Source organism: Battus philenor, unplaced genomic scaffold, assembly GCF_028537555.1.
Source record: "Battus philenor isolate CCGP_79_NKW_IND1 unplaced genomic scaffold, ilBatPhil1.0.hap1 SCAF_30, whole genome shotgun sequence".
Lineage (NCBI taxonomy): Eukaryota > Metazoa > Arthropoda > Insecta > Lepidoptera > Papilionidae > Battus > Battus philenor.
In genome coordinates, this window is record NW_027181694.1 from 1,197,908 (window position 1) to 1,221,248 (window position 23,341).

Consider the following 23,341-nt stretch of genomic DNA (forward strand, 5'->3'; position numbering starts at 1 on the left):
TGAACCTTAATAATTGTTAAAAGACATCACTAAATAGAATAAAATGTTGCTAACACATGCCGAGATTTTCAAGGAAAAATATAATTATTATCATTTTAAAGTCTCTTCCTTATAGATGTTTTTATACTTATGGATTGGAAAGTAATGTTGCTTTCTTAAGTTAAATTCACATGACTACATTTTTAATAAGTTTTTATTTCTAATCAACAATATATTCACCTTCGTTATCAACAACCTTTTGCCGTCTAGTATACAAATCAATGCCAGAGCGGTAAAAATCAATTGGTTTTTCTGTAAATTATGTTGACAGAAACAACTTTACTTCCCCGTCTGCCTGTTATTTAATGACGAAATGACTTATGTTTATTTATTGATAATATTTCTTTTCTGATACAACTTCAATTTATACTGTCTAGTTTTTTTGTAATGAATAAGGACTGATTTAAAATTATAATGTGGGTATTTGGTAAGATCTTTTAATGAAGAATTTTGTTTATAATCATATAAGTAATTTTAAATAAGTTTGGTTACAATATAAGTAATTTTAAATAAGTTTGGTTAATTATGGTCGTTGATTACATTATTAGAGGTATCCTTTGCAGTTCTCCGATGTTGAAGGTTGGGGCCTACATAGTTTACTCAATGCAATTTTGAGAACGGCAGCAAAGTGAAGTAGTCTCATATCACTGTAGTAAATTGAGCATGCAGGGTATGAATAGCTTCCTCTGGGATATGTCTTAGAAAAGCACTGAAAGGCATCTCTGTGAGTTCCATAGATCAGGAGACCCCCTCAAAGGTGCTAAAGATGACCACATACATATACATAGCCCTGTCCTATCCCTAGAGAGTCTCTTGTGTCCATTGATAAGATTTTCTCTCTGTACCAAAAAAAGGGGTTTATTATTCATGTATGATTACATATAATTAAGAAAAATATTTTAAAGCAAGAATGTTTGCGTGTTATACCTCATATGTTTTGTTATGTTTTTGCACAGTAGATGATAGCTTTATTTAATTTTTGTTTAATAACATATATTATTGTATACATATATTTGACTTTACAATATTTTTGAAAAAGTCTATTTTGATTGTTTTAATACTTTTTCAAAAGTAATACAAGACTCTATTTTTATTCTAACTTAATAAGAGCTTATTTGGGGACTCTGTGAGTCTAAGCTAGTTCTCTGGTCACCAATGTTTCTCCCAGAGCCTGACTCAAAACTGCCTCTATCACCATACAATGTCCCACGCTTTGTTCAGTTATTTTTCTTGGAGGGTACGTCGGATGTTTCCTTAGTCTTCCAGGCGGCTTACTCATGAAGTTTAATATACTCAAGTTTTATCATTGCAAGACTTTTTAAAAAAAAAAAACATTACAATATATGTGTTAAACTTATTAAGAGTTGATTTTGGGACTCTGAGTGTAAGCTAGAATTCTAGTGAGCAGCAGGTCCTCCGCAGCCTTAGTTTAAAGTGACTCTCATCATCAGATGTCCCCTGAGTTGTTGTTTCTCTGGAATATGTCGGATGCTTACACCATTTTTCAGGCAGCTTACTTGTCAGAAATAAGTCTAAGAAATGCATTGTATCTCTTGTTTAACTTGCGTATTAATCAGCAATACGGCTTCTGCTGTATTTATTTTTCCTTATGAGTCGAACGTTGAAAATTGTTTTTACAAAACATTGTGTAAGTATAAGGTTCTACATGGATGTGACGTAACGAAAAAAAAATAACTTGATGACGTCATAAGTGATATTTAAGGTATTTAACTTAGTTTTGTGGTCCAATATCCAGTGTTTGTCTACCTTTTTTGTTCTATGCTCTCAATTGTTTTTAAAATTCTTACATCCTATATTTATATATATATATTTATATATATATATATATATATATATATATATAAATAGGATATTATTACTTATTTATATATTTATTTACAGTTTATTTTGCACCTTCGGTAATAAATAAAAAAAAACAGTTTAGACAGACATACAAGAGGTGGTCTTATCACTAGAGGCGATCTCTACCAGACAACCTTAGGGTGATGATGACAGATATGAAGGAGACGAGACTGTTTAGGGTATACATACATAGTATATATATACATATATATATATATATATATATATATATATATATATATATATATATATATGTATACCATGTATTTGTATATATATATATATATACATATACACATAAATATTTACATACATATATACAATCATTGATCTTACACAGACAGTACACGCGCTTCTAAGTGACCTAATGGGGTACACACACACACACACACACATATATATATATATATATACATATATTAAAGCGAAAGGGTTAAACTCTTATTTTCGAATAGGCTCACCTGGCGTTCATAGGGCTCTTCTGGGGCGTGGGCCCACCGTTGGGAACATGAAATTTAGATGACAATGTGAATAATAAGATAGTGGTTTTGATAATAAAACGATTGTACTGTGATACATGAATGAATGGTGACATGACATGATGTTTCTCCAGTGCACCATGCTGGGTGCCTGACAGCTGGTGAAGTCCGAACCTCCCTTCATCTTCAGTCCAGACAGTGATAAGAAGTCAACAGAATGTTCCAGAAGCAGACTTTCGGCGCCAGCACATCGGCCTTCGGTGAGTATTGTATATTTATTATGAAATGATACTGAAGTAGAGAGTTTGTTCAACAATGGCTTTTAAAAATACCATTCCTAATGGGAGCCACTTTGAAAATGTAACAAGTTTAAACCATCTTTTGACATCTTTAGACTTGCGCTGACCGTATATAGCGATTTTGACTGACTCCTGAAGATGCCACGTGGAGGGGTGAAACACGTGTTGAGTGAAACGGTGGCAGTTGTGTAATTCGCATTGTTTGCCGCATACGTATTTATAAGCGGGCTGGCGGGCGGTGCACTTTGTTGCACGACTACCACTGTATGTGCGGAAGTGGCTAAATATTAGTCCTTTTATTACTTAGGATGGACTTTCGCAAGGTAACGCCTGATTCCATTAAAGATTCTGACTTTGGATATGTCTTCGGTCCAACTAGCTGAAAGTGCACCCACGCCGTCTACCGGCTCCTGGTCATCAGTGGAGAACCCTTAGTCTCTGAATCTGATCTGTTCTTGGAAGACCCGGGCATAGCCCTCATCATTGTTCTCTGGTTGACATGGATCCGTCTTAGATCCATATCATCAGCAGAAACAAACTTGGTATAATAATTGTTTTGTATTTAATAAATGATGTAATAACGTGTACAGGCACAACAACGACGCCATCATTCGGTAGTTTCAAGCCCACAACTGGGACTAATGCATTCGGTGCCCCGCCTGCGTTTGGTTCTACGGCCACCGCACAACCCACTACTGGGGGTGGTATGTATGATTGTTTTTAGAGTATTTGATTTACCTTTTTTTCAAGAGTAGGCTCCAAAGATCGCCATGATGACATGGTGCTGTTCCTCCTGCATCTGGAACAGAGTTCCCCAAACTTTTTTGTGTCGTAGACCCCTTGCCATGTTTTTCCGTGTCGGGTAGACCCTCTACTTACCTGATATTGATTTCCTGTAAATTTCTAACTGTAGTGAAGTTTAGTGTTAAAAACTTAAAGTAAAAACACATGTTAATTTATACATATATTAATTGAATTTAAATTAAAACTACTCAAAATAAAATTTTGTATTTGTTATGTAAAATATACGTAACATTAAAAAAATTTTTTTTCGCTGACGTATACCTCTTGCAGGTTGTCATAGACCCCTAGGGGTCGATATAGACCACTTTGGGAATCACTGCTGTAGATCATCACATGATCAAACATAGTTTAAGACTCTATAAAGGACATACAGACAAACATTTATTTATATATAGATAAAATATTTCCTTTTAAAATACTACAAAAATTACCCACCGAACTAATTAATACTATGATAATTAAAAAAGGTCTCTTCGGGTCCAACAACACCAGCGGAGGTCTCTTCGGTGCTGGGGCGGCTTCCACCTCGGCCCCGGCCTTTGGTTCCAGTTCCGGGGGCTTCGGTTTTAGTGCCAACACTTCAGCGGGTGGTCTATTCAGTAACAACCAATCCACTGGACTCTTTGGTAACGCACAGAACACTTCAGCTTTCGGTGCTAAACCTGCAGGTAACTATAGCCATATCTGGCAACATACTTTGCCCATGTTCAATATATATATATATATATATATGTATGTATATGTATATGCAATGGCGTAGCTAGGGGGTGGCGAGCGGGGCGGCCGCACCAGGCACCACAAGTAGGGGGGGCACCAAAGTTGAAAATAATTTTTTTGAACTTTTTTTTTTTTTTGAATGATGAATAATGGAATGTTAAAAAAATGAAAACCATAATTTAAAGTAAATAACATAAAAAGAATATTTAGAATTTTACTATTTTTGTGCTAAAAAAGTTGTTAAATAATATGAACATTAAAAAAAAGTAAACGGTTACAAATTATAATATACACAGTGTTTAAGGCTTTCATTCGCAAGGGCCCTTAATGACAAAATAATAAATTCTTACATTATTGCAAGATTATTTAATGATAAATAGATTAAATAATCTTGCAATAATGTCAATAGAACATGAACTAGTCGACACTATTGATTTTGAAAATGTGATTAATGACTTTGCAAGCCAAAAAGCGAGGAATGTTCGTTTTTAAATTTTCCCAATAAATTTTATTAAGATCTAATGTTATTTTATATATATTTATTATTATTTTGAACTAAAAAAATTTATGGGGGGTGGGGGGCACCAAGCCCCAATCTGCCCCAGGCCCCAAATACCATAGCTACGCCACTGTGTATATGTATGTCATTATGGTTGTTGACCAGGTTTTGGCTTCGGCAATACGTCCGCCACTGGAACAACGGGCACCGGTCTGTTCGGATCGACCCCATCCACCAGCACAGGATTGTTTGGACAGCAGAACACAACTCTTGGAGGTGGTGGACTCTTCACAAACACCGGAGGTGAGTGTAGAAAGTCGTGCCACTGTGTGGACCAATCCAGCAAATGAGCGATATATAACTTTCTAGCTTCTATACACGTTATAAATCATCCTGTATAAAAAGGGAAGTAAGATCTCATATATGCATAATATAGTTCTTGATAAAATAGATAAAAAATGTAAAGCGATAGCTTAAAAGTTATGGGTCTATAAAAAGATATATCGACCTCAAGGTTCTTGAAATGGTGATCAGAATATTTAATGGAATCAGGCGTTACCTTGCGGAAGTCCATCCTAAGTAAGAAAAGGACCAATATTTAGCCACTTCCGCACATGCAGTGGTAGTCGTGCAACAATTACACAGACTGTATTTGGCACTAATCGGTGTAACATAACTCCTGAAGATGCCCCGTGGAGGGGTGACACGTGTTGAGTAATTTGGCGGTGGTGGTTGTGTGATTCGCATTGTTTGCCGCACACGTATTTATCAGCGGGCTGGCGGGCGGTGCATTTTATTGCATGACTATCACTGCATGGTGATCAGAAATTTTATGGTAAATTTTCAGTGGCTTATATGCAACTGTGTAAGATATTATGGTACATTCCCTTGTTCATCCCGACTGTCGTGGTCCAGTGACATGAAGGCGGTGAGGTCTGTGGATTCTTCCTAGGCCTAGATATGGCAGCGGAGATGTATATATATATATATATATATATATATATATATATATATATATATATATATATGTATATGTATATATATATATATATATAAGAGAAAGTGTTAAACTCGTGTGAGTTCCGGGACGTGGGCCCACCGTTGGGAAACCTGACATTGAGATGTCAATGTGAATTATGAGATAGCGGTTTTGAATATGAATAAATGAATGGTATGTGTGTGTATATATAAATATGTATATATATATATATATATGTATATATATATATGTATATATAGATATATATATATATGTATATATAGATATAGATATATATATATATATTCGCGCTCCTTTACCATGCGTCTTAAGATCTTTCATTTATTTCCTTTCTTCCTACATTTCATCTGTCTTACCCTTTCATTCCATTTTGCATCTTTTTCTATGCCTTTCATCCATCACCTCATTCATCAGGTATTACAATATCTATTAAAAAAAATAAGGTGTATAATGTAATAAATACTTGAAACTGTAAAACTAATTGACAGCCAATCACAAGACGAGAAATACTGTAGAGCGCTGTCTCTTTCGCACTTCGTAAATATAATATTCCATGTGTACCAGCATTCTTTAATAGTGTTCCATATGGAACTCTCATTTTTTTCCTTCACACAAAAGTTTTTCATTTAAATTAGCATAGCCTATCTCTATAAATTTTCAACTAATTCCAAACTATGTTGTTACATAAAAGTAGAAATTATTTTTTTAATATTGAAGCATAGCTTTGAATACATCATGTAACCCAGAGTTCTCCAACCTTTTTTGTGTCGTAGACCCCTTGCCATGTTTTTCCGTGTTGGGTAGACCCCCTACTTACCTGATATTGATTTCCTGTAAATTTCTAACTGTAGTGAAGTTTAGTGTTAAAAACTTATTAAACTTAAAAACACATTTATTAATTGAATTTAAATTAAAACTACTCAAAATAAAATTTTGTATCTGTTATGTAAAATATACGTAACATTAAATAAACATAAAATAAACTATAAAAAAAAATAACATAAGCAATAAGTCAATATTTCTAGTGAGAAGGATGAACCTGATGCTTTAATAATAAATTATCAACATTTGGCGTCAATTTTGTAAGGGTTAATCTTAAATCTCCTCGGCTAATGATGTCCAGTCTGTGGACCCCCATTTTCATTTCATGGACCCACAAATTTTTTTTCGCTGACGAAAACCCCTTGCAGGTGGTCATAGACCCCTAGGGGTCGATATAGACCACTTCGGGAATCACTGACGTAACCAATGACATCTGCTTCCAGGTGCGTTTGGACAACAGCAAGCGCCAACCGGCACAGGACATACGAAGTACAATCCAGTGGTGGGCACGGACGTGGTGGTCAAGTCTGGAAACTCTCAGAATGTGAATATAAAACATCACTGCATCACATGCATGAAGGTAAGTTGATACTCTGATGATATACAGGTTCCAAAGATAAGAATACCATAAGAGGCATCACTGTGTGATTATTGTGAATGATAAGTTAAGGGCCTATGTGGACACCAGGACTCCATTGCACGACTACTGCTGCATAGCGGAAGTAGCTATATATTAGTCCCTTTCTACTACTCTTTGTGGCATTTAAATACGTTTCAATTTTTTTATCTGTGTAAGATAATGGCAAATATTTCCCGCTAAAAGTGACATACGTCAAAATGACATTTTTGGTTTGGGGAGGGGGGGGGTAATCTTCCGGACGTTCAATATACCCCGCCAATGGGGGGGAGGACAGGTGTATGTGGGATTCCTACCCCACTAAACCCCCCATGTCACTCCTATATCGTCTCTTTACTAAAATATCTCATATGTTGAATATATAATTGTATTATACGAATGAGATAGGTAAGTGGGAAGGCGCGATTGACTATACGCACATGAGATGATAAAGAACAAACAGTCTTTTGTCTACATCCCGTCCTTCCGCTCATATACTTAAGATGTCCAGGACTTGCACACTAATGTCTTCGCCTTGAATATGCAAGCGGCGAGACGGGGGTACGATTGACAAAACGCACATGAGATACTTGAACAGATACCTCGACGGTCGATATTTATAACATTTTCATTTCGTCACTGTTTCAGCTCATAGATGTTCACTGCAAGGTATAGACTTCCACCAAGGATATCTATGGGGGGGGATATACCATTTTTTTTGGTTTCGGGGGGAATCTTTCGGACGTTCAAGATGCCCCGCCTCTTGGGGGAAGGACAGAGGTATGTGGGGTTCCTACCCAATAACCCCCCCCGTGATCGCCTTCTGCGCTATACGGGGGACCGCGGCATCTCCCGGTCATGGATCGCCACGCGGTCTTCCCTCGCGCCGTGCTATTTTAGATAGCCCGTCCCGGGGTACGTCAAAATGACATACGTCAAAATGACATATGTCATATCGTATAATCAGTTGAAATCAGTTTTATTACATGCATGACGTTTTCAGGAGTACGAAAGCAAGTCGCTGGAGGAGCTGCGCCTAGAGGACTACACGGCAGGGAGGAAAGGTTCCTCCTCCGCCGGCATGTTCACCGGCTTCCAACAGCAGCCGACTGAGAATAAGCCGTTGTTTGGAGGGTCCAGTGAGTGTCCATTTTACATATCTCAATTGTAACATCACACGTATTCAGTATCACTCATCGGTGACTGACACCTCTTGTAACATCCTACCGCATTGGTATAACCTGTAATTAGTAGCTTTTGAAATAAATACACAAAAATGACCAGTTAATTAACGTCAGTCACTGATGTAAGAAAATTCAAATAGTTTTGTATTTGTTTTGTTAATGTCAGTCATCGGTGACTGACGTGTGTATCTTTAGTTCGATATCAGTCATTAATAATTGGCGCACGAATTTTTAATTGAATTAGCGAATTAGGCGAATAGGGCGAGTCAATGAGAAATCAATGCGATATAGGAGGCTTTCTGTCAGAAAATGACAAACTTTTACTAAATTATTTTATGTCAGTCATCGGTGACTGACACCTCTTGTAACGTTCTACTGCATTGGTATAACCTGTAATTAGTAGCTTTTGGAATAAATAAACAAAAATGATCAGTTTATTAACGTCACTCACCAATGTAAGAAAATTCAAAAAGTTTTTATTTGTTTTGTTAAGGTCAGTCATTGGTGACTGACGGGAGAATCTTTAGTTCGGTGTCAGTTATTAATAATTGGCGCACGAATTTTTAATTAAGTGTTAGTAATATATATAATTAGCTGTGTATATTTCAAAAGCTTATCGTTGAATTAGCGAATTGTTGTTCAGTAGTTTAGGGCGAGTCAATGAGAATTCAGTGCTATATAGGAGGCTTTCTGTCAGAAAATGACTAACTTTTACTCAATTATTTGATGTCAGTCATCGATGTCCGACCCCTCTAACATGTAATATCGTTCACTACAGTATTGGATGTAATCTGTAATTAGTAGCTTTTGAAATAAATAAACAAAAATAAATTTGTTCTCATCAGTCCAGAAAATTCAAAAGTTCTTATTTGTTTTAATAACTTATGACTGACGCGCGTGACTTTAGTTTAGTACCAGTGATTGATGACTGACGCGAATTCAGCCAATTGAGTGTGAGTCTAGGTGTGAGTCAATAAGAAATTAGTGTGGTATAGGAGGCGTTTGTTTACTGTCAGTCAATCACCAACCTTTTACTTGATTATTTAACGTCAGTCATTAATGACTAAATCGTCAGTCAATAATTTAGTGTCAGTCAATGAAAAAATTTCCATTGAAATATTAGATGTCAGTCATCAATGTGTTATTTGAAAGTTTAGTTTCTCGTTACTGCTGACGACTGTTATTTTAACGTTTTATCATAAAAAATTATTTGCCAGTCAATAGTTTACTGTCAGTCATCGATGACTGACACGCATACATTGTTTTTTTATTTTTTATTGTGGTCCCGGTTTTAGGGGACCATTAGTTCTCCCCTGCATGAGTGGGGCATTATGCCTTCCTTTTGTCCTGCACACGTTCCATCACCTTTCTTTCTTCGTCTACATTCCCTGATCACAATTTTAAATTACATGTCACAGATTTTTATGACACATTTCATTTCAAGTTTGACAATTAGAGTTAAAAATCATTTTTTTTTAAATCTTTTTAATAATTTGCCCCTCTTGGTAGTTGCGGGGTAACATCCACCATTGGATATCCTAATACTTTTTGTGAATTGTATCTCGCAACGTATTACTACATCTATCTCTGTCTTCGGTGGTATGTATTGCTTCGGCTATTGTGGTATTGAACCAGCATATGGCCTGTGGCCACGTAGTCTATATCCAATCACTTTTCTGGTGATCAAAAGTTTATTCAACTTATCATCTCATGTCCAAGGTGTATTTTTACTTAAAAATCCGAGTGGACTCTTCGATTTTCAGTATACCACTGAATATGCAACGTTCGCCATAAGCACATCTCATAAGCCATGATGTGCACACGATGGTAGACTGCTCTTCAAGGTAAAGGAAGACGGAAACACCATTATCGTGATATATAATTAGAGCATATATAATATAAAACGTCGGTAAAACAGTACCACGTCTAATGTAGCTTATTACAGCGCCATCTATTGGTTTATTAGAGAAATATGATAAAATACTTCATTGTATTTGTATTTACCATACTATTTATTTCAGCGTTTGGCCAGCCAGCCACGACAAGTGCCACGCTGTTTGGAGGTGGCTCCCTGGGTACTTCCGGTTTTGGACAGACGAGTGAGTTTTTTAACACCCTTTATCAAATAAGAATACAGTACCCGGTGATAAATACTGCACATCGACATTTGGGAAGAGACAATCGGTAAATTTCCGCTTAGTAGAGCGTTATCTCTGTCTCACGAAAAACAAACAGTCTGGTATCTATTAGGAGCTGTTACAACAAGTATCATTTGCTTCTTTTGATAATTATATATAAAATAAAACGGTAGGTTTTATCTTAAATAGAGACTAAGAATGATGATATAGTTCCACTGTTTAAATCTACTTTTGTGCTATTTTCGCTGAACGAAAAAGACAGATGACTAGTGGGCATGAACAATATGTAAATGTAAAGATGTGTTTATACGTAGATACTTTTGAAGTAAATTTATTTATTTTATTATCTACTTTATTATCGTATGCCAACTTATATCTTTGAGGGTTTCAAACGTGTTTTGACATGAGAGACTTTCAAAATCATCTTTAATGCAATAGTTGGGATTTAAACTAATTATTAATAATGTTTTTTTTCAGATACTTTTGCTTTTGGTGGGAACGCCCAAAATCAAACCACGTCCACTGGTCTGTTTGGTAATAAACCTGCCTTTGGAGCCACAAGCACTGCGGGTGAGTTTTTTTTTTGTAAATGGCCCTAGGTCTCTGGGGTCTTCGCTCGTTCATGGCAGAAATGTTGGACAGAGACAACATATTCTAATTTTATAACTCATTCTCTTCCTAATTTGACATCTTTCCTTTCGTCGTTTACAATAGCTACTTTAATCACCTACCTTCTATCATCTTCGATCTTAGATCACAATTTGAATCAGGTCTATTTTTATATCAAATTATGGACTCAATTTCAATTAGTTATTTCTAGTTTTATTTTTATTTTCTAGACTCTAAGGTCTCACTTGACTCCTCTGCTATCAATGCGGGTAAGTTGGATACTGCAAACACATCAAAATACAAAGTGAAATGTAAATTAATATTTTTTGGACTCCGTTTTGGGGCCTCGTATTCCCCTACCATGTGCGAGCAAGGATTTCTTTTACAATTGAATGATTCCATTCATTCTTCTTTCACTTTATCATTCATTCCCGTTCTTTTAAATATATTCATCTTCTCACTTTCATCGTATTCTCTTCTGGATTCTACATTACATTTACATTTATCAATTTTATTCCTTCGTTTGTTTTTTTTTAAATTTAATTGTATATTCTTATTCTATTTACATATTTTCTGTATATAATTAAAATAAACCAACATTGAAAGCTTTGTTTCTGTCTGTATAGGTTAAATTAGACATATGCTTCTATAGCAAAAGATTTCGTCATTTATACACGCGATGGTACATTTGTAATATCAAAGCCTTCAATTTGTGATGGTTTTGGTTGTCGTGGTGATCTATGGGCGGGGGGGGGGGGTTCCTGTGTGTTTCTATCAGCCGACATAATGATAAAGGTAATAATAAAAAATATTTTTACGACTATGTTTTTTCAGGTACGGGTATCTTCGGAACGGTGACAACTCAGGCGCCTGCATTTGGAACCACCACCTCCACCTTCGGCGGTTTCGGCAGCAACACACAGAATCAAGTGAGTATATTCTAGGATCACTTAGAGAAAAATGTAGTAAAGAAATTATTATGACGAGACACACACACACATATTTATATATATATATGTCTTGGCGATATTCATTAATCTTTGTTAATTTCGATTCTATACTGCAGTGTCCCAGTTTATACGCTCAAGAACAACTAGCGTCATCTGTCGATGCACGCCGAAACTACAGTTTATATATATATATAAAAATGTATGTATATCTTATATGTAATGTACATCTGATATGCGACTATGATAGCATGAGGCAATCTTAGAGATGGCTCTAAGATTGCCTCATGGAATATCAATTTATGGAAATTGCCCACAGTAACAGCGTTCCGAAATGTATATGTATACAAAACATATGACTGATAATAAAAAATGTATTTTTATTGGCACAGACAGTTGTCGTTTGAAATACTGGAACGTTCGAGCCGTTGACGCTATATCTTCGATATATAAATATATACACACACACACACACACACACACACACACACACACATATATATATATATATATATTTATATATGTACACATACAAACACACACACACACATATATATATATATATATACACAAGAGAAGCGCTAGGTAACTTACCAGCGCCATCTATTGGCGACATGTAAAGTATATGTATATATATATAGGTACATATATTTTTTAACAGCAAAACACGGGGTTGCTTTTCGGTGCGAAACCGGCGACGACTGGCTTCGGGGCTACGCCTGCCAGCACCGGGTTCGGTAGCTTCGGCACTGGACTCTTCAACGCGAAGCCACAGCAGACCACAGCACCAACCTTCGGTTCGACTGCACCTTCAGGTAAATGATTAGAGGTGGTGATAGATCACGGTTGTCCTATTTGACTAGGTAGATGACTCTATATATATATATATATATATATAGTACCCGGCGATATATATTGTACATCGATCTTTAGAAAGAGACAATCGGCTAATTTCGGCTTCGTAGAGCACTATCTCTGTCCCACACTACCTATGTGACGTTTGGTCAGTCGTATTTCGTGCAACAAAGATAACGCACGCAAGCATTAAATGATTAAAAACAATATACGGTTTTGTCTTGGAACAAATAAGATCATCGTCAATGAAATGAGTTCTTTCAAATCGAGGAAATTCAAAATTAGTACATCGCATAAAATAGGTTTATCATCATGTGATGATAGACGCTCCCTGCAAGGCATAGGCCTTTATATACAGTAATTACTTAAGACCTGCCACCCGAGAACCTTTCTATTCCAACTGCCACTTCAGACGACCAATTCCACGAACTACATATATGACTGCTTCTTCTGCGCATCTTCTATAAGCTTCCAGAATTCTGCTAAACATATATTAATATTTCGTTTTCAGCATTTGGATCACTCGGCACCGGTTTTGGAACCAACACTTCGACGTCTGGTTTCTTTGGAAGTCTCGGCAAGCCCAACACCACACCAATGCTGGGTGGACAGGCACAGAACACTGGCTTTGGTAAGTCATCTGTATATCTCCAATTCTTCAGAAGATCACTGCTGGACATGGCTCTGTTTATATTGTGTATTTAAGCCCATGTTTTTTGGGAACTCTTGTTGTATCATTTATTGGGGTTTTTTCTTCCTTCTTCCATAGTAAGGTTGTATGATCATATTGTGGATTTAAGAACCAGAGGCTATCTCGAGGTTTTGCAAATTGTCTAATTGGCATGTCCAGTGCCATTTTAAATTTGCCAATCCGCTGCCACTATACCAGTGACCTTTCGTTATTGGATCTCCTAATCTTGATCTGGTAAAAAAAATCCCAGGCATATGGCCCTCTCAATTGATCGTTAAATGACTGAGATCACCTAAGAGGGTCAGAGTGAGTGAATTACCTTTCATAAATGTATGGGATTAATTTTTGAATGGATTTAGAGGTGTAACATAGTTTGCATGTAGGTGTGTGTATTGCAAGATGACTTTATTGTAGCAAAAACAATTGTTATTATATATACCGTATTTATATAGACGACCTTTCTCTGTCACACACATCTTCTGTCCCTCTCACACAGACGACGCGTGTGATTGGTTGAAAAGTAGGGATTGTGATTGGTTGCGTAAGTAAAGTTAGTTGTAGGATTTGTTAACGTATTTTAAAGGTTTGTTATAAATATAGTGTGTTGACAAATAAAATCTATTTATTTATTAACTAGCTGATCCCGCAAACGTTGTTTTGCAAAAAAAAATAATGTTTTTAATTAACAAAAAAAAAGGGTTAATCGTAGAGGGGTGAAAATTTAGGTTTGTATGTATTTTTGTATGCTGTATCATAATAAAATAAAAACCAATAAATTTGTTTAAAAAAAAAATTAGGGGTGGACCACCCTTATCACTTAGGAGCATGGAAAATAGATAATAGCCGATTCTCAGACATACTGAATACGCATGTAAAATTTGGTAAAAATCGGTCGAGCCGTTTCAGAGGAGTTCAAGTTCGAACACCGTGACACGAGAATTTTATATATTAGATAGATAATGACTAAACAAAAAAAAAAAAAAACAATACATATAAAGGTACAAGAGATTTTATTATAATTTCGTATGTTCTCTGCAATAGAGTTTTACTTACAATTCAAGTTTCTATGATATTTGACTCTGAAAGTATTATTTATACTATGCACAAGTGGTATATATGATACTACGGGTAAAATATAAATAAATACGCATAGCATTTGTGCTGTTGTGATTTTTAGAACTTGTTATAAAATATCCAGGTACAGGACTGGGCGCAGGTCTCGGGACGTCCTTCCAGGCGAAGCCTGCTGCTCCAGCGTTCGGCAACATTGGAACCGGCTCCATATTCCAGCAGCCACAAGCAAATAACACCTTCAGAACTGGTGATTACACTATTGAATATATATTATATATGTAAATAAAATTTATTTAAGTGTTGCTATATAAAAAAAATTCCTTGCCAGGTTTGGACAGTGGATTGGGCAACAGTATGTTCGGTAACACGCCCTCCCTGGGAGGAGGTATGTCTCTGGGAGGATTCAATGCAAATACTACTCAGAATCAAATGTAAGTATTTACTATTAAAACAGTTATAAAAATTGATATACACGAATGAACACGGTTTTACTATATTCGAACGCAGCTACACTAACGCCCTCTTTATCCAAAGCTACCCCACATTTTTAAAAGATCACTTGTAAGATGTTTTTTTTTTAATGGATTCAGGCGTTACATTGCGGAAGTCCATCCTAAATAAGAAAGGACCAATATCTAGCCACCTCCGCACATGCAGTGGTTGTCGTGCATGAAAGTGCACCGCCCGCCAGCCCGCTCGTAAATGCGCATGCGACAGACAATGCCAACTACACAACCGCCACCGTAAACTCACTCAACACGTGTTTCACCCCTCCACGGGGCTAAACACCGAGTGCTTCAACACTCGGTGTTTAGCACTAATCTGTGTAACAACTCCTGAAGATGCCCCGTGGAGGTGGCTAGATATTGGTCCTTTCTTATTTAAGATATTTTTGTTTAACTTAATTTTTTTTTGTGTTCCTTATTTCATCTGCGATCAGTCTCGCGACTATAAGCGGATTTGTTGGGTGGTTATAGCTTTGAAAGGGGTCTCCCTGGCGAGAGACACTCCTAGTTCACCATCGAGCGTCTGGTCTCTGGATGTCATGGACTTAATTTTAAGAAAGAAAGTTTTAATTTGTATAAATATCCATCGCCTAATTAGAAAGTCACGTTTACAATGACCGGTTGAAACTATACTATTGCAGTGCGAAATGTGGTAATTGTCAAAATCTCTAGAATGCGTATACCAGTGTTTCTCAACCTTTTTTTGTCCCATATCCAAGTCTTTCTAAAATCCTTACGCTCCTATACCCACATAATTTTTATTTTAAATCGAAAGGATTACACTCGTGTTACAATAAATAAATACATTTAAAAAACTTTTAAGTTAAACGGTTTTTTGATACCCATATTGTGGTGGTTGTGGAAAAATATGTACCTAGTCCGCCATATTGGAACGGCGTCCATCTTGTATTTTAAATTTTGACATAATCATCGTGTTTTACTAGTGTAGCCCTTTCATTTGATACCCATATTGAGGGGGTTAAGGAAAAATACGTAATCCGCCATTTTGTATCAGCGGCCATCTTAGATTTATAATGTTATTGATTTTATTATATTGTATTGTCATCTAAATTAAATGTGTGTACCAGATTTCCGATCAATCTGACAACGGGAAGGTGCTTAAATTTCAATTTCTAATTTTGACCCAAATAAATTCTGTACGGGTTGAACTAAATAAAACCGTTTAACAAAATAGAGGAATGAAAGATCATAGGAACGATAGAAGAGCGTGAAAATAAAATGATAATATGAAAAATAAAAACAGCCACTGTCGTACAATAGATAGGGGTACGAGAGTTCCCCATAGGTGGCCATTTAAAAGTTGGGCCCACGCCCCACAAATGGGCAATTTGATTGTTGAACAGGGTAATTCAATAGGGGTGTAAGGAGTTTAGAAAGGCATAGATGGATGTGGGAGAAAAAAGGTTGAGAAACACTGGTCTACGCTGTGTAGTAATTTTGACAATTGCCACGTTTAGCATACCATCAGTATAGATTTATCTGGTCACAGTGAACATGACTTTCTAAGTAGGTAGACAGGTCGATGAATATTTATGAAAATTAAAAATTTCTTTATTCAAGCTAAGAGTCGGCCAGAAACTCAATAGCTGGTATTTTTAAATGATATTTATTAATTTTTATGTGTGTATTATAATATCATCCATGTAAATGAGTCAAAAAACCAAGATAGTTCAATTTCGATTAGCTAAATACTATTGAAAGCTATGATAAGATTTAATTAATAATATACCTTTAAATTTATATTTAAAACTGAGAAACTGAAGGCCTGAGATATATCGTGGAACTTTATTATATACACACACACTATATATATATATGTATATATAGACATATATATACATATATATATATATATATATAATTGTTGTTATTATATGTTTGTCTTTAGCGGAGGCAGTGCGTCCGGTGGTGGAGTACACGAGCAGATCTTGACCCTCGCAGCGCGACCGTACGGGGATTCCCCGCTATTCAAAGACTTGCTACCGGATTCTGGTAGGTTTGGTAGTTTTTACATTATACATTACGATAGAAACTCACCATACATCTTACATATATTATATCATTGCATATGATGACCTTGATTGTAGTCGACTTCTAGTGGGGGAGGTGGGGGGTACCCACGCCGCGTCCATTGGTTCGTGGCTGCCATTCGAGAAATTTCCGGTTTAAATGGCAGTCGGTGTCTCGCCCGCTGTCATTTCAGACGAGCGATTCTTTCAGTGGTTTAAATGTCCTGAAAGGGTTCTTTTGTGTAAATAATATGCGTGGGTATTATTTATTTTTACTTTTCGAGGAAACGTAAAAACATGTTACACTACAGACGACGTATATAACAAGTAGTCATTACTTATTGAGATTGTGAGGAAGTGTAAAAGGGTCAATCATATAAAGAAGAAAGTTACTCAATAAACTTTATAGCATATACAGGATGTGCAACAAAGTCTTACAAGATACATTTAAACATATACTCACATACACATGTATCAAATTACTGTACGAGATAATTGTAAATGATTTAATCGGAAAATAATGTGACTCCAATCATGTATGTGATCGAATTTAAAATAAACACTATATATATATATATATATATATATATATATATATATATATATATATATATATATCTCGCATAGTAATTTGATACAATTTATTATTAAATCCAGGGAATACAGCGAACTTAACTGTGTCGACCTAATGGGAGGCCTAATCACGTCGTGTCTACCGGATTATGGTAGCGATTTGAGGACCTTTCGTCCTTACACGAAGGATATGCTTCAACTGCCACTTCAGGCGTGCAATTACTGCTACTGTGCTAGCTATCGCAATTTGAGGACCTTTCGTCCTTACAGGAAAGATATGCTTCAACTGCCACTTCAGATGTGCAATTGCTGCTACTGTGCTAGCTATCGCAATTTGAGGACCTTTCGTCCTTACAGGAAAGATATGCTTCAACTGCCACTTCAGGCGTGCAATTACTGCTACTGTGCTAGCTATCGCAATTTGAGGACCTTTCGTCCTTACAGGAAAGATATGCTTCAACTGCCACTTCAGGCGTGCAATTACTGCTACTGTGCTAGCTATCGCAATTTGAGGACCTTTCGTCCTTACAGGAAAGATATGCTTCAACTGCCACTTCAGATGTGCAATTGCTGCTACTGTGCTAGCTATCGCAATTTGAGGACCTTTCGTCCTTACAGGAAGGATATGCTTCAACTGCCACTTCATACGTGCAATTACTGCTACTGTGCTAGCTATCGCAATTTGAGGACCTTTCGTCCTTACACGAAGGATATGTCTCAACTGCCACTTTGCAATTACTGCTACTGTGCTGGCTATCGCAATTTGAGCACCTTTCGTCCTTACACGAAGGATATGTCTCAACTGCCACTTTGCAATTACTGCTACTGTGCTAGCTATCGCAATTTGAGGACCTTTCGTCCTTACACGAAGGATATGCTTCAACTGCCACTTCATACGTGCAATTACTGCTACTGTGCTAGCTATCGCAATTTGAGGACCTTTCGTCCTTACACGAAGGATATGCTTCAACTGCCATTTCAGACGTGCAATTACTGCTACTGTGCTAGCTAAGTCGCTGACCTTGGTTTCTCCTTCGGATATTATTTCCTTGGCGAAGTTCAGAGCAAGGCGTCTCCATTGGTCTCACACCAACCACGTTTCAGATTCATAAGTCATCACCGGCAACATATTGGTCAAAGACCTCCATCATCAGACGTTACAGTATTGAAACAATAATTTTATTATTTCAGCAAATTCAGCAGAGGAGGCGTTGAAGCCTACCAATCCGGCTGCATTGAAGGCTGCACTGGACAGCGCGTATAAGGTCGCCTCTCCCACTTCTGGGCGGTTGAGGGTTGTGCCGCGTCCCACCGTTCCTAGTGACAAGGTAACCAACAGGGCGGTCACCATCAATACCATCGACATTTTAGAAATTTAAGATTGAATTCGGGTAATGAATTACAAATCATCATAGACCAGGGCTTCTTAAACTTTTGTCATTTACGACCACATTTATGATTGCAAGTTTCTTGACGATCTCATGATTCATTTTGAAACAAACAAAAATCTAAAATTACAAATTGCACAAAAAATTATAAAATTGTATTTATATTAGTTTAAAACCTTCAACAAATGCGCGTGTCTAGACGCTGTAAGTCCACTGCTTTCCACCAACTCTAGTGATGTTATAAAATGGTATATATAAATATTTGACATTAAAATCTCTCGACCCCAGAACTTTGCCTCGCGACCTCATTTGGGGTCGCGACCCATAGTTTAAGAAGTCCTGTCGTAGACCATAGATGTCCAGAAAAATTAAGATAAAAAAGATAAAAGTCGTTTATACAACATTATAAATTTTAATAGAGCTCTTGTTGATTGTCAACTTGTTATGTATTTATTTATTTAATCTATTTTATTATTGACTATACTCTGCTTCGCAAGGTGTTATATATCTGGATTAGAAGCAGGAAGAAACTCCACAACAACACGTCTTATAATAAAGTTTAACATAGATATATACATATATACTAAAATATAGCCTAAATGAAATCAAAACTAGCGACATCACTGCTGAGGATTCTAGTCATAATAAATATTTTTTTTAATGAATAATAAGCATTTTCCGTAAATTTACTTTTAATATGCGTTTTGAATTTTTTAATGGTATTTAATAAATATTAATAAATTGAATATATATGTATGTATTATATGTATATATATATATATATATATATATATATATAATATACTATGATATTTATTATATATATATTTTTGTCATTTATATATCTAATAATATAAAATTCTCGTGTCACGGTGTTCGAACTTGAACTTCTTCGAAACGGCTTGACTGATTTTTTTACCAAATTTTATATGCGTATTTAGTAGGTCTGAGAATCGGCTACTATCTATTTTTCATACCCCTAAGTGATAAGGGTTGTTCACCCTTAAAAATTTTTTTTTAATTTTTTGACGTAATTTTTTGTTTTTATTTTTTTATGATACAACATACAAAAATACATACAACCCTAAATTTTCACCCCTCTACGATCAACCCTTATTTTTAAATTAAAAATTAAAAATATTTTTTTTTTTGCAAAACAACGTTTGCGGGATCAGCTAGTTACTTATATAAATATCATGGTATAACACTTGAAAGAAATACAATATATATATATACTGCCGTCCAAAAATTTGGAAGCAGCGAGGTAAAATCAAATAAAACATTATTTAACGAACTTCAATTACCTAAATTGATATAAAATAAAAAAATTAACAAAAATTAACTTAGACCAAAGAGAAAATTAACGATCGAGAATATTACTCGCCCAATATTACTCTTCAACTGCCATTTCAGACGAGCAATTCTTCAAGTTCCCTCGATATCCACTAGGTGGACCAATGACAGTCAAAGTCAGTGTTGTGTTTCACTACGAGATACACTTGTGGTGGTGAAATGAAATAAACGAATGCAATTGAGAAAGTTTATTGTTCACACAATCACTATACAAAGGTAGCGCGTCGGAGCGAGAGTTTATTAGGGCGCGCTTGCGCGTGCGCTGATGTGCGGCTGAATCCAGAGTGCGCACGCGCCGAGCGGCTTACGTCAATGCGCTAGGGCGCGCATGTTGCCGCCGCGGACAGGACAGTGCGACGTAGTAGGACTGTCCGCCGTACACTGAACCAAGATGACTACCGAAGGTTTAACCCTTAAATGCATAATTATGTAAAACTGCAACATACCACTTAAACGTAAAATGAGTACTACACTTAAGAATAAATGCATGTTGCATATCTGCAACATAAGGTTTTTAAAAAAAAGTAAGTTTAAAAAATATTATATACATTTTATTTTTTTTCCCTGCTTTTTAGTGTACTTATCTGCAAGATAAATATTTTTTTTAAAAATATAAATAAAAGTCATGCATTTAAGGCTTAAGAATTGCATTAGTCCAAAGGTTGGCAACCATGGGTCGGGTACAGTCGGAGCAAGGCGATCGTTGCGATCTTATGTCGAAGGCATCATATACCTTGCAGTGAACGTAAAATCTCTGTCTTATAGAAATCACTATTCGACGGCCTGGAGGAATCCGACGCGACGCTCGAAGACAAGCTGTCGATGAAGCCGAGCCGAAAGAGACTGGTGCTTCGCCCCAGCGCCTCCCACGACACGCAGGACTCCGTCGATAGAACCGCAACCAGTCATAGGTGATGTATTACCCTTATTTTTTTTATTTGTCGCAATGGATAGGAGAATAGAGGAAGAAAATGTTACCCCCCCCTCCCTCTAAAGGGAGACGATAGATATCTCTCTGTCTTTCTAGAGTTCTTTAATAAAGGTGGTACGTGTTGATTACGGTATGTGTATAATGTCTCTTAAACCAAGGGTGAACAACCTTTTTAATCAACTGACCAATTTAAATTTAATACTTTTTTTTGGCGGGGCAAACATAAAGTAATACATTGAGTTACAAAACATTTTATTAGACATTAGAATTAAAAAAGTTTTTTTTTTTTTAATTTTAGGGTCCATATTCAATAGACATTGGCATCCGTGTCTTTATTTTTAATTACGTTTAATATTTACTAAATATTTTTTTGTCACGTTTTTGCATGTTTGTTTATAGTCTCTTAAACCAAGGGTGAACAACCTTTTTATTTTACAAACATGATAAAATATTAAAAACTAAGTTGAAGTCAGAAAAGGACCAATATTTAGCCACATGCAGTGGTAGTCGTGCAATCAAGTGCACCGCCCGCCAGCCCGCTGATAAATGCGTATGCGGCAAACAATGCGAATTACACAACTGCCACCGTTAAATTACTCAACATGTGTTTCACCCCTCCACGGGGCATCTTCAGGAGTTATGTTACACCGATTAGTACCAAACACAGAGTTACATTGTGTGACTACCACTGCATGTGCGGAAGTGGCTAAATATTGGTCCTTTTCTTACTTAGGATGGACTTCCGCAAGGTAACGCCTGTTTCCATTAAATATTTAATTTGACGTCAACTATGACTATACTATTATTATAATTATTTTCTTTTGTTTTTAGCGACACCTTAATAATGTCCAGTTTACCATTACGTTTCGTGCGACCACCTCATCCCTACTCCATATTGACATCATCAGGTTGTGCGCCAGTATCTGTACATCGATGAATCTTGCGATCGCGTCTTGAGTCTCGTCCGTGTAATATACGCACGTGTATGACTTGATATTGCAACCGCCGCATCATAGACACATACAGCCTTATTTTAAATTTATATACTACACTGTAAAAGACTTAGAAGATGAACATACTTTGGGAATGACAAATTATTCTCCAGGTGTTCTCTGTGTTTGGCACTAATCAGCATCATCATCATCATTTTATCTGTATCATATTTTATACTTAATGGAATCAGGCGTTACCTCGCGAAAGTCCATCCTAAATAAGAAAAGGACCAATATTTAGCCCTTTCCGCACATGCAGTGGTAGTCGTGCAATGAAATGCATTGACTCAGTGTTTGGCAGTAATCAGTGTAACATAACTCCTGAAGATGCCCCGTGGAAGGGTTGAAACACGTGTTGAGTGATTTGACGGTGGCAGTTGTGTAAATCGCATTGTTTGCCGCATACGCATTTATCAGCGGGTTGGCGGGCGGTGCATTTTATTGCACGACTACCACTGCATGTACGGAAGTGGCTAAATATTGGTCCTTTTCTTACTCCAGATATTCCATTTTAAGAATTCTTCTCTGATATTTTACCAGATGGTAGATGGTAAATAATAATTAACCTTGTATTTTATTCATCAGGTCACTGGAGGAGCAGACGAGCAACGTGAATGTGGAACGCCAGGAGCCCCCGGCGCAGAACCCTGTGGTTTCGTCACCTGCGATTGCGCAGCCTCTTGTACACTCTGCCAATGACGTCAACAGTAAGTATATAATTTTGTATATTGAAGTAACATATAGTGTTTTAACCTGTATGATATAGTGATATATTTTAGGCTTTATATATATATATATATATATATATATATCTCCTTTTATGGGGACTTTAATGTAATATTTTTATTTTCTATCGTTCCTTTATCGTTCTTTCTATGATATTTCATTCATTCATTCATTTTATTTCTGCGATTCTTCTGTCTTTCCCTTTC

General features: G+C 36.4%; 1 protein-coding gene across 1 annotated transcript in view; it reads left to right on the plus strand.

The window, feature by feature from the left end:
- The first annotated feature begins 2,522 nt into the window (after positions 1-2,522).
- Nup98-96 (nuclear pore complex protein Nup98-96) overlaps positions 2,523-23,341 on the plus strand; it is a 58,972-nt gene continuing 38,153 nt past the window's right edge. The window contains exons 1-17 of the mRNA XM_068771015.1: positions 2,523-2,641; positions 3,271-3,384; positions 3,952-4,152; positions 4,866-5,003; positions 6,966-7,102; positions 8,142-8,277; positions 10,344-10,421; positions 10,938-11,030; positions 11,904-11,998; positions 12,678-12,831; positions 13,383-13,502; positions 14,761-14,883; positions 14,965-15,067; positions 17,052-17,155; positions 18,937-19,073; positions 21,252-21,397; positions 22,995-23,116. Of these exons, the coding sequence (XP_068627116.1) occupies positions 2,599-2,641; positions 3,271-3,384; positions 3,952-4,152; positions 4,866-5,003; positions 6,966-7,102; positions 8,142-8,277; positions 10,344-10,421; positions 10,938-11,030; positions 11,904-11,998; positions 12,678-12,831; positions 13,383-13,502; positions 14,761-14,883; positions 14,965-15,067; positions 17,052-17,155; positions 18,937-19,073; positions 21,252-21,397; positions 22,995-23,116 (2,044 nt within the window). The 5' untranslated portion in view covers positions 2,523-2,598. The remainder of the gene's footprint in view (positions 2,642-3,270; positions 3,385-3,951; positions 4,153-4,865; positions 5,004-6,965; positions 7,103-8,141; positions 8,278-10,343; positions 10,422-10,937; positions 11,031-11,903; positions 11,999-12,677; positions 12,832-13,382; positions 13,503-14,760; positions 14,884-14,964; positions 15,068-17,051; positions 17,156-18,936; positions 19,074-21,251; positions 21,398-22,994; positions 23,117-23,341) is intronic.